General features: G+C 36.6%; 1 protein-coding gene across 1 annotated transcript; it reads left to right on the forward strand.

Annotated features, from left to right (window-relative positions):
* The first annotated feature begins 11,756 nt into the window (after window positions 1–11,756).
* LOC123784852 (olfactory receptor 4K5) lies at window positions 11,757–12,725 on the forward strand. The gene has a single exon (XM_045786357.2). It carries the CDS (start codon window positions 11,757–11,759, stop codon window positions 12,723–12,725), a length of 969 nt encoding a protein of 322 aa, XP_045642313.2.
* The last annotated feature ends 257 nt before the right edge of the window (window positions 12,726–12,982 follow it).

Genomic DNA, 12,982 nt, shown 5'->3' on the forward strand with positions numbered 1-12,982 from the left:
TATCCCTTTTTGTTGTCTGGTTGCTGTTGCAAAGACTTCTAGTACTATGTTGAATAATAGTGGCGAGAGTGGGCATCCTTGTCGTGTTCCTGATCTTAAGGGAAAGGCTTCCAGCTTTTCCCCATTTAATGATATTTGCTGTAGGCTTTTCATAGATGGTTTTTATGAGATTGAGGAATGTACCCTCTATCCCTACACTCTGATGGGTTTTAATCAGGAAAGGATGCTGTATTTTGTCAAATGCTTTTTCTGCATCTATTGAAAGGATCATATGATTCTTGGCTTTTTTCTTGTTGATATGATCTATCACACTGATAGATTTGTGAATTTGAACCACCTTTGCATCCCAGGATGAATCCCACTTGGTTATGATGGATAATCATTTTAATGTACTGTTGGATTCTATTAGCCAGGATCTTGCTTATGAATTCTAGACATATTCTTTAAAATAAATAAATGAACTCATGGCATCTGAAACAGATGCTCTGAGAGAGGGAAACTGATGGAAACTGACTGTAGTTTGTGAAAATGATGGGCAGTACACTTGGCCATTAGGGGAAAATTCTGTCTTGCAAGAGCATTCGGCAGGATTGAATTTTTTTTGATCTGGAACTCTCAAAATGTATACAGAAGAGGGTACTATCGAGTACAAGGAAAAGACCAAACTACCTTTGCTGGTCTAGCCTATGGATAGAAAAATTGCTTCCTCTTGGAAATTAGAACCATGGGATTGCTCACAAATGAGTTTGGAGTCTGTATACTCTCTGCACAGTAAGAAGAGTTTTGACCTGAAAAATCAACATTAGCTATTGGGAACCCAGAGGGTCATTGAAATTCGGGGGTCATTTGAAAAACCAAAGTTCAGGTGACCTTGACTGAATTGAGTCAAATTCACAAACACATGATGACCTATGTACATTGAACAGGAGTCAGTTGAGCAAACAGCAGACTAACTTCCTACTCTCCTCTCAAATCAGTAATAAATATATTGGATACACATTATGAAGCAAATATATTCAACATGACTAATGATACAAAACAAATATAAAAGGAGAAAATATTGCTATCATAAAAGAAAATCCAGGGACTTCTGTTCCTTGGAAAAGGAGTAGACACAATTTTCCATATTCCTCCTGCTAATATAATATCAATCACTGATTGATATAAATTGATTTGCATATAAAATATATATTGTAACACTCTGAAAGTTGGAGAGAAGAAGGTAGAATGCATAGGGACCCAAGAAATTACGTGACAGAAGATGCCAACAACTCAGGAACACTAATGAGAATAGACCAAAAAAGTCCCCAACAAAATCCTGTTCATTCTAGCCAAACAACCAGGAGAGGGGCTGCCTAGCAAGATAAAATATTTAAACAACAACTTCTCTACTTCAGCCAAACACCACAAAAGAATCTTTGGTCCTATCTCACCTATACCAGCAAAGGCCAAATGGGGAGCCTGGGCTCCTACTGCTGGCCAAGATGTAGCAAGCTACCCCAGCACCCCCACACACCTGAGGAGGTGTCAGAGAAGGCCAAGTATGGAACCTGAACTTTCATCTTTGTCAGACTGGAAGCAGCACCTCCTCCCATGGTGTAAGTGAGCAGCAGTGACAACACAAGAGGCAATCCTCTCCTTCCTAGAAATCAGTGGAGGCCTAGTAAGGGTCCAGAGCTCTCCTTCCCTCCCAGCGGTAACAAGAAGTGTCCTCGCCTCCCTTTGTGTGCTGACAGAAGCAGAGTTGGGAAACAAGACTTCTACACCCACGTGGCAGGAACAAAGGGGTATTCCTCTGTCTTCACCTGTCAGAAAAATGTAAAAACAAGCCAACTAAGACAGAAAGTTGAAATAAGGTTCAGAGTCTTAAAATATAATACACATAATGTTGAGATTCCAATTAAAAATCATTAATCAGGGGGGTCTGGGTGGCGCAGTCGTTAAGCATCTGCCTCAGCTCAGGGCGTGATCCCAGTGTTCTGGGATCGAGCCCCACATCAGGCTCTTCTGCTGGGAGCCTGCTTCCTCCTCTCCCACTCCCCCTGCTTGTGTTCCCTCTCTCGCTGGCTGTCTCTGTCAAATAAATAAATAAAATCTTTTTAAAAAATCATTAATCATACAAATTAGAAAAATCTCAACTTCAAAGAAAACTGAAAATGAATAGATGCCAACAACAAGGGGATAGTCGTATTAGAATTATCCAGATTTTAAAGAAGCTATCCTAAAAATGCTTCAATGAGCAATTGTGAATGCATTTTTAAAAATGATAAAAAATTCAACATCTCAGCAAATAACAGAATACAAAGTCTTACCAAATAAATAGAAGTACAAAAAAGAACCAAATGTAAAACAAAAAATGTAAATATAAATCAAATGTAATTGATTATTAATGATTACCAAATGTCAGTTTTAAAAAAAAACCACCCAAATTCAATGGATGGTCTCACCAGCAGAATGCAAGAGACAAAGGAATGAATCAGTGAACTGAAATGCAGAATAGAAATTCCCCATTTTGAACAATAGAGAGAATAGATTAAACAGATCACTCTACTCTCAAAGAGATAGAAAATACTTCTTCCTACCTTAATGAAAGGGGAAAAGATATTAATATTGACTTCTTAGGCATGTTAAAATTGTGAGGGCAGCCACTGAAGGAAAAATAAAATATATGATTTTCAAACTAGTAGAGGAAATAAAAGTGTGACAAAACTTGACCCACTAAATAGAAGGCAAGAATGAAATAGAAAAGAAACACAGTAAAAACAAAGCATAGTAGTGAAAATAAATGCAAGTAGGAGAGAGAATTGAGACTTAATTTACCTTAGAAATGTAACCTAGTTCACTTCCTATTGATGGGCATACTTCTGACTGAACCAAGTTCTTCTGGGTTCTGTAAATGAGAAAGACCACTATTGATACTTTTCACCACTGTTGAAAATAGGCATTTCACAGAAGAAAACTACATGTATAATTAATTTGTGAAACAAATTAGAACTCATTAATAACCACAGAAAAGCCAATAATAACCACAATAATATACCTGTGAACATGTGCCTAATTGGAAAAAAAAAATCAATACATTGTATGTTATGGTCGCAGAAGGACAATCTCAAAAGGGCTCAAACTCAAGGAGAAAGCTTGGCTTCTCTCACAGCCTAGTAAAGAAGTTTGGTCACTGGTTGGGCCAGGTGAGACCTGATCTTGAACTGCTGCGCAATGTTAGGCCACCCATTGTGCAGGTGGGGAAACAGGTAATCAGCAACTGGTAAGGTGTGTGTGCACAAGGCCTCTGGGTTCTAACATGGGCAAAAGCCTTTCAGAGTGGGGAGCTCTGGTTTCTGTGTGGAGAGTGCTGTGGAAAGGTTATCACCAGAATGGAGTCTGCAAGGTCAGAGAGAGACTGCGTTTTGGGTCAGTGTCTGGGATGTCCATTGGATGTCCTCACACACACCACTGACCTCAGCCCATGCCTGTACTGGTAGGAGAGTCTCTTCATCTTGCAATGTGCCTCTAGGTCCCTCCTCTGAGAAAGGTTAATATCATGGTCACTTTAAAGGAGATATACTTAAAGGAATTCTCATCACAGGACATATAATAACAGGTGAATTCAGAGCTGAGAAGCGATATACAGATAAATAAAATTAAGTGCAAATGTGTGAAACCATTTTGTAGTGTAATTTGGAAACATCTAGTAATGCTGAAGATTTGTATCCTTTATGACTTAGCAATTATTCTGCTAGGAATACATTCTGGAGAACCTCCAGCACATACTTATTCACACAAATGTTCATTTTAACATTGTTTATAATACCAAGAACTGGAAATAAGCTGCGTGTCTATTCACAAAAAATGACAGATAAGCAATGTAGTCCTACAATATGAAAATTATACCATTAAAATGAACTAAAACTATATGCATGACTATTGATAACTGTCCCAAATAAATTATTTAGTGGAAAACAGCAAGTTGTAAAAGACTTGAAAAAACGTGCTAATCCAAGCTATGTATTATTTCTTGGTGGATACATCCCTATGAGTAAAACTATTTTAAAAAGTCATGGGAAGGTTAAATATCAAACTCAGGTTAACTCTGAAAAACTGTTTGTGGGGCTATATAAGATACTCCAACTAACAACTGTAGGAGAGTAAAAAGAAAAAATCATTTTCCTTCTACCCATCCTAGGTTTATTGGCTAGGACCCTGTACATTAAACTAGCAAAAGACAGATAAACAAGAGAAAAACATGAGAGAGTTATTAACATGTGCATTGCACATACACAGGGAGTAACTCAAAGGGGTGGTTAGAATTTGGTCTTAAATGAGATTTTAAAAGATCTCTACATTTTATTTTATTTTTTGTCAAATTTTTATTTAAATTCTCGTGCAATGTTGTTTTCAGGAATAGAATTCAGTGATTTGTCACTAACATACAACACCCATGCTCAACACGACAAATGCCCTCCTTAATGCCCATCGCCCATTTAGTCCATCTCCCGCCCACCTCTCTTTATCAACCCTCAGTTTAGAACTATAAATTTTAAAGAAGTGACAAGACAAAGGAAAGGTCTCTGAGTTTCCAGAGTAGCAAATTGTGGAACGGCAAATATATGGAGGAACTAATAAAAGATAAAGTCACTAGCCTTTTAGTAAGTTTTGTTAGATTCCTTTGGTTCCCTCTCTGCACTGAAAAGGATCTAGACTTGTCTGTGGTGATTAACTTCTGTCGTTCCTGGTGAAGAGGGGACAGGGGGCACCATTACAAATATATGTCCTGCTCTTAGGCAAATAGGTAGAAGGCAGAGAGCTTCTCTTGTATCTGCTTCTTCTCAGTTGCCTTCAGCCCCAAATGATTCAGATGCCAAAGTGGCATATTTTGGGGTAGCATATTCTAATATCTTTCACAATATTTTATTCCTAATAAAAATAAAGGAAGTATGGCAAACCATTAAAATTTCACAAAGCTGTTATATTAGTCACCATACAGTATATAACAAAATAACAATTGTGAAAAAAATAAAAGTAAATAATTGAGTGATACTATAGTGGCAGATACATGTCATTATACATTTGTCAAAATTCATAAATTAAAGTACAATACCCAAGAGTGAACCCTAATGTAATATATGGACTTTGGGTCATTAGGATGTGTCAGTGAAGGTTCATTAGTGGTAGCAAATGTACCTCTCTGGTAGGGACACTGATAATGGCTGTGTGTGTTGTCAGGGGAGAGCAAGGGGTATAGGGGAACTCTTGTACATTCTGCTCACTTTTGCTGTGAAACTAAAACTGCTCTAAGTAATAACATTATACATAAAAAAATTCACAAAGCTGAATACTGTAAACAAAGGCATTAAGTTAATAGTTCTCTTTATTTTCAATATACTTGAAATATTTAAAATCATTTTAGACAAGAGTAAACAGAGACTCAGAGAGTTAAGTCTTTGTCCAATAACTTATTCTTAGTTTTTGACAGAACTGAAAACATGAATCCATGTCCTCTAAGTTCTAATTAGTTACCCTTTCTTCCATGTCCACCACATGTTCACACCATGTCCTTCCATTAAAGCCAAAGCATTTCTCATTTAGGCAAGAAGAATTCTCCCTAGAGTAGCTGGTTCAATTGTATAGAAGTCACAGAACATATTTTACTCTACAGACTGTCCAAGGGTTAAATGACCCTGCCTTTTTCTCCTATGGTCCTTTCTGTAATTGTCAACAATGTGGGATGCTACTGACTTTGTTCCATTGGGAATATGTAGTGGAAGGTATTAATAATAATCCCCATTGGAAGATGAAACTAGGACATCTATTATTAGCTCTCCAAAGGTTCAATTGATCAATCAGATAAAACCACGGTACGACTCCAACTTGACAAAAGAAAAAAGCATCTATAAATATCACCACTTGAAAGAGATTAACCCCACAACAGAAAAACTGAAGAATTCAATTTACATCTCTGACATGCATTATATCAGGTAGGCTATATCTGAAAAAGATACACATTAGAAATAGATTGTGTCCAGTTACATATTCAATTATTACACTGTGCCTTAGACAAGACCTATAAATGAGAGAAAAACGCATTAGAAGTCAAAGGAAGTGAATCAAGGTGAGGATGCCCATGAGTCTTAGCATGATTTAGAGAATTTGTGAGAAATCACATCCAGAGGTGGAGTTAGAGAATTTGTGAGAAATGATGTACAGAGGGGGAGTTATTACTCTTTGGAGATTATGACAAACTCTGTACTTAAAAAAAACGCATTTGACACTGTTACCTATCACCTAAAAAAACTAAATAAAAATGCAAATCAAGGCTATATATTTCATTGTAGACATATGCATATGCAGTAAAGCTATTTAAAAAAATTATGGGAATGATAAATACCAAACTCAGGTCATAGGCTTGTAGCTGTGTATCTTTGCATTAATGATTTATTTTACTTACTCTGCATTTCAAATAGATCAGACAAAATTCACTTAATTTTATAGAATTAGAGTGAAAATTTCTTCTCTTTTAATTACGTTATTTCTATTACTTTTTAAAAAGTTGGTAAACAAAATATGGTTTACTTTTAATACAACAAATAACCCATTTTCTCTATGTTATGATTCAAAAGGATTATTTTATTCCCTTTGCTTTTGCTGGTTTGATGACTGGCACTGATTTTCATGACTTAAATACGAGCTTATATTACTAATGAGATAAAATATTCTTGTTCTATGTAGAAATGAAGTTTATGTAAGTGGCTTATGATTTGCAGAGTTCGAGGTCTATTACAGAGTTCGAAGGTCTCTGTGCACAGCTAGATTATAAGGTGAAAAGATTGAATAAATGACAGATACAAAGTGAAATATATTTCAGTTAACACCAAAACACATTTGTGAAATATATTCCGTGCACATCTATATACCAGTCCTGCGAAAGATCCGTAAGAGGCATGAGAATACAAGGAGCACCGACTCTGGCAGGGGAAGAAGATCTACACAAAAACTCTTACTTTGGGAGAACTCATCATCTACATACAAGCAAAGTGATACAGCAACATTAGGAAAAGGAGAAATTTCAACATAAGCCTCTAGGAAGGCTTTTCGAGGAAATAGCATTTGCACTGGAATATATTATCTGTGAAGGGCATCAGAAAATGAATAGAAAATATCTACCAGCTTAATAAATGTTGAAGAATCTGGTTTTGTCTAGAGAGTAGCAAGGGGTATAAGTAAAACCAGACCATACTATATGCTTGGCTGTTATGTTAAGGACTTTAAATTTTACTAGTTTACTTCAAGGAGTGATGCAATGTTACAAGTGGGAGAATGAGATCCAGGAAAAAGTAAGTTTACAACCTGGAAGAATAGGGACAGTTACATAGCGAAGAAAAGTTTAAAGGGAAAAAGAGCTGACCAGAGGAGAGAAATTGTGAGCTGTGGTCTGAGACGGCTGTGTAATATTCACATGCAGTAAACTCTCAGAAACATGTTTGGATTACTGGAGTGTAGTGAGAAGTGGTGCTGCAAAATTCAACGTCTTCACACAGTGGTGAATGAAATGCCTAAGGAAGACAGGGAACAAAGAGAAGAAGGGAGACTAAGGAGAACATAAAGTAAGAGAGAAAGACTACAAGGTGTGCAGAAGGGGATGGGACAAATCTGGAAACCCAGACTACGTCCTCAGTGGAAATCTATTCATAAGGGTCAGTACATGGATGAAGGAAAAATAATATAAATAATTAAATAATAAATTAATAATATTAATTAAATAGATAATACAAAAATTTCAAGAGGAAGACCAGGAGTTGTTTCACTTAAAACAAAATTAGCTATCATAACCAGGTCTTTGAAAACCTTTGGTAAAAATAGTTTTTCTTATCGGGGTAGCAAAAGGCATAATTGAGTGTAGTCAGGTCTGAGCAGGTGGAAAACCAACTAAGGAAGGTAGAATTAGGAATTTTTTTTTTTGGCTTATTTCTGGAATGAGTCAGACTGAATCCTTTGTCAGTAGATGCAAATTAAACGACAGTGGGGGAGACTAAAAATGCAAGCTAAAGATGGCTTAACTCAGTGATTTTAAACTCAAGGTGACCCCTGCCCTCCCGGATACTTTGCAGTGTCTTAGATATATTTTGATTGTCACAACGGAGGTAAGTACTATTGGCATCTAGTGGGGAAGACCAGGGATGCTCCTAAACATTTTATAGTGCACAAGACTTCTTCCTACGAGAATTATCCAACCCCAAACTTCCATAGTGCCCACGTTGAGAAACCTGGCTTACATGAGGAACCAATACTTCATAATTGGTGGAAAGATGAGAACCAAGAGCATATACTGAGGAACTATTCCATTGTAAATGAATAGTGTAGATGGTATGGGTTCCACATCATTCAGATCTAAAACTACAGAATGTAGCCTCAGGGAGAGCTAGCCCTGAAGTCAAAGGTCTGGGTTCAAGTTCTAGTTCATTGACTTTCAGGTATGTAACTCTAGAGAAGTTACTTATATTCTCTATTACTCTGATTTCTTACTGCAAATGGGATTTTGTTTACCATGTAATATTACGGGGAAATTCAATTAATTTACATAAATTGCTTGGAGATTACTAAATTTATCTGATCCTTGGTTTTCTCCTCTGTAGCTCTGGAATAATGCCTTCCCCTCAGGTCTGTTGTACAGATTACGTGATATAACAGAAACACAAACATCTAACTCAACTGATGCTGCCTAGCAGGGTTTCAACAAATCTAAGCTTTCTTTTCCATTCTTTCTCATGGTTTAAAATTATTATCACTCACTAAAAAATCTACCTCATTTGTTAATTTATATATATCTGTACAATAAACATTTTCATTAGGTAGAGTTCATTTTACATAACAAATCCATAAACCTGAGGGAGAACAACTTTATTTTAGAAATGGGGAAACAAAAAGAATCACACACAGGATAAGGAAATAATATAAGCTACAGCATATTTCAGAAGCTTCTCCATTACTGCTCTCTTCTACACCATTATAGTAAATACTGATTCATCATTGCTAGTGAATTCACTTGGTGAATCATCTTCATTTTTTACTCTGACTCCAGAGTCCACAAAAGGCGTATCTAAAATGTGGACTAAATGTGTTTTTCTGAACAGTCCAGTGAGAACATGAAATGGTTCTGTACTTGACGGCTTCCCTGTATGGAATGTAATTACATTGTTGGGGTGGACACTTTTTAGTTTTCCCTTCGTCCCTTCTGGGTTCTTTAGAATATCTCATAATTAAATTGACATAGGACGGTTAACAGGAGAAAAGGGAATTTAATTTTGTTTGCACAGGAAATCCATAAGAAAATATGGCACTCAAAGAAGTGACCAAAGCGGAAGTTTTTATACCTTTTAGAAAAAGATACAATAAGTTTGTGAAAAACTGACAAGATAAAGATGTTTGGGCTTGAAGTATTAAATTAGTGAAGAAGTAATAATAGTTGTTTATACAGCCTTCTCAGCCCTAAACTCCCTACATCTGGTGATAAGAATGCCTTCTACCCTCTTGGTACAGGGAGGGTACCTTTCGCCTGGCAGATTTATCTCCCGCTTTCAGGGGAACAAAGGAGACTCAGAGTGTTCTTCTTGCACTGCTGTTTCTCGAGTGGCTTTAATTGAAAATAATCAGTATGCCAAGGTGGTATATTTTGGGATGGTGCATTCTGCTCCCCTTCAACATCCACCTAAATGAATGGCTATTGATCAAAGGATACAAAGTTTAGGATGCAAGATGAATAAGGTCTGCAGATCTAGTGTATAGCATGGTGACTTCAGCTAATAATACCATATTATACTCTTGAAATTTGCTAAGAGAGTGGATCTTAGTTGTTCTCACCAGAGGAAGGAAGGAAGGAAGGAAGGAAGGAAGGAAGGAAGGAAGGAAGGAAGGAAGGAAGGAAGGGAGGGAGGAAGGGAAGAAAGGTGGAAAGGAGGGAGGGAGGGAGGGGAAGAAGGAAGGAAACCATGTGAGGTAATGGATGTGTCATTTAGCTTGATTGTTGTAAGCATTGCACAACGTATATGTATATCAAAACATCACATCAAAAACTAAGGATGTACTGTATGGTGACTAACATAATAAAAAATTATAGAACAACACAAAAAATCACATTGTTTTATTTGTCAATTATAACTCAATAAAGCTGGTGGGAAAAAATGAAAGACTAGGGGGTGTATCCTCAGGACTTAGGAAGACTGGCTTCATGTACGAAATAAACAGGCAGTGAAAGATATTTGTGCCCTTACATGGGGTTAAGATTACATCACATCCAGATTCCTTACTAAAACTGTGGTCAAATTAATTGTCAGAACTAGTATGGTTTCCTAAAATAGAACTTCTTGAAAGCTTGTCTAGTTGGGCTGCATCCTTATAGGAAAATATAACGAGATGCAGGAATTTTTTTAGGATTATTAGGATTATTCTGATTCCCCCCAAAATGTATTTTTAGGAACATGAGACATTTATAATTCAATCATCTTAATCTCTTTATCCCAAACCCCTACAACAACTATTCTTTCATCAGTTATAAATATGTATTAATAAGGCCATTGATAATGATAAAGCAGGGAAGCGTAAGTTGGCCTAAATCTAATTTTTTTCCAGTTTTATTGAGAAATAACTGACATACATCACTGTATATGTTTAAGGTATACAGCACGATGGTTTGATTTGCATATATTTTGAAATAATTATTACCATAGGTTTAGTTAATACCAACACCTGATACAGATACAATAAAAAGAAAAAGAAAAAAAATTCTCCTTGTGATGAGAACTTTAGGGATCTATTCTCTTAACAATTTTCTGGCCTAAACCTAAATTTGATCTGCAAAGAAAATGCATAAAGAAAATTTAGGAACTGTTCCTAAATAAACAAGCAGAAATGAGTTTTAGGTAATTAAGGTAAAGATATAATATGTACTTTAAGAAATTATACACATGAATAACTGACAGACAGGGTTGTTTAACTACAGACCCGGTTAATATCTAACAGTTTCTCTTTAGTAGGAATTGTCTAAATTGTGTATGATTCCTGCAATAGCAGTAAGGTAAAGCTTTGTTAATATGGGGGTATTTAACATATTAAGAACATCTATTGTGTTAGAATTACTCTGATAGAAGAATGTCATAAACTAACATTTTTAAACTTCAAAGCCTTCTGTAAAGTAGGCATTATTACCACCTCTCATCTTTTTTGAAATGTGTAATTAAAGCTCAGAAAAAGTAGTCTAAAGTCAAACAATCAGTGTGACTTTACATCACACGATAAGTGTTAAGCCATGCATATCTCTTGGAGAGTTAAAGAAATGTTATACTTCAAGATTTAGGACAATTAATGATGGAAAATGACTACAAGAACAACAGATGTAAATTATTTTTGCCAATCTACAAAGCCTATGGAGCTGGTTTTAAGTTACTCCTCTTGCCTTTTGATCATGAGTAAGCTCATGGATGAGCTTGTTTCCTACTGTGTAACAGATTATTAAGACCATCCAAAACTCAAGGGGTTCTAAGGAGAAGACAAAATGATTTAGTGTTATTTAGACATTGTCCTAAGCTCCTTCCTACTCTCCAGATATATTATCATGATCTCTTCAACATTTCTTATTCAGCAAATACACATTATATCTGGGATCTCAGAACACTTTGCATTAAAAGTCTGTGGTTCAGAATTCTGATTCCTTCCTATGTCCCCTCCCTTAGGATTGTTACGGAGACCGACTGCAACCTGGATCCATGGATAAGGTCAATTCTTCAGTGGTGTCTGAATTTGTATTGCTGGGACTCTCTAGTTCCCAGGAACTCCAGCTTTTCTTTTTTGTTTTCTTCGCTGTGTTATATGTGGTCATTGTGCTGGGAAACCTTCTCATTATCATCACAGTAACTTCTGACAACAGCCTACACTCCCCCATGTACTTCCTCCTGGGAAATCTCTCCTTTGTGGACATCTGTCAGGCTTCTTTTGCTACCCCTAAGATGATTGCAGATTTTCTGACTGAACATAAGACCATCTCCTTCAGTGGCTGCATTGCCCAGATATTCTTCATTCACCTTTTTACTGGAGGAGAGATGGTACTACTCATCTCCATGGCCTACGACAGATACGTAGCCATATGTAAACCCCTACACTATGTAGTCATCATGAGTCGAAGGACGTGCACTGTCCTCGTAATGGTCTCTTGGGCTGTGGGCTTGGTGCACACATTAAGCCAGTTATCATTTACCGTGAACCTACCTTTTTGTGGACCCAATGTAGTAGACAGCTTTTTTTGTGACCTTCCTCGAGTAACCAAACTTGCCTGCCTGGACTCTTACATCATTGAAATACTAATTGTAGTCAATAGTGGAATCCTTTCCCTAAGTACGTTCTCTCTCTTGGTTGGCTCTTACATCATTATTCTTGTCACTGTCTGGTTTAAGTCTTCTGCTGCAATGGCCAAGGCATTTTCTACACTGGCTGCCCATATCACCGTAGTAATATTGTTCTTTGGACCTTGCATCTTTATCTATGTGTGGCCCTTTACCACTTACCCTGTGGATAAACTTCTTGCCATATTTTACACTGTTTTCACCCCCATTCTAAACCCCATTATTTACACACTAAGGAACAGGGATATGAAGGCTGCCATGAGGAAGATTATGACCTATTATCTGAGGTCCAAGAAAATTTCTGAAATTCCACTAGTGAGGAATTCCCTTTATTAAGACACAATTCCTTCAAATTCCTCAAATTGATGCTCTGTCTATAAATATTTCAATGTGTTCTCGTGCCATATCTCAACTATGGTGGAAGTGATGAAGATGATGATATAGAGAATATCTAATGGATATTAACTAGTCCCTTCCCAGGTATCACCTAAGCAAAAGCTAAATATCAAAAATATGGAAAAATATATGATTACTGGTTCTGGAAATAAAATAACAGAATGACTATATGTGGACAGTATCAATACTTTCACTGC

This window comes from Ursus americanus, chromosome 4 (assembly GCF_024610735.1).
Source record: "Ursus americanus isolate L20-20 chromosome 4, mUrsAme1.1.p, whole genome shotgun sequence".
In the NCBI taxonomy this organism is placed as follows: domain Eukaryota; kingdom Metazoa; phylum Chordata; class Mammalia; order Carnivora; family Ursidae; genus Ursus; species Ursus americanus.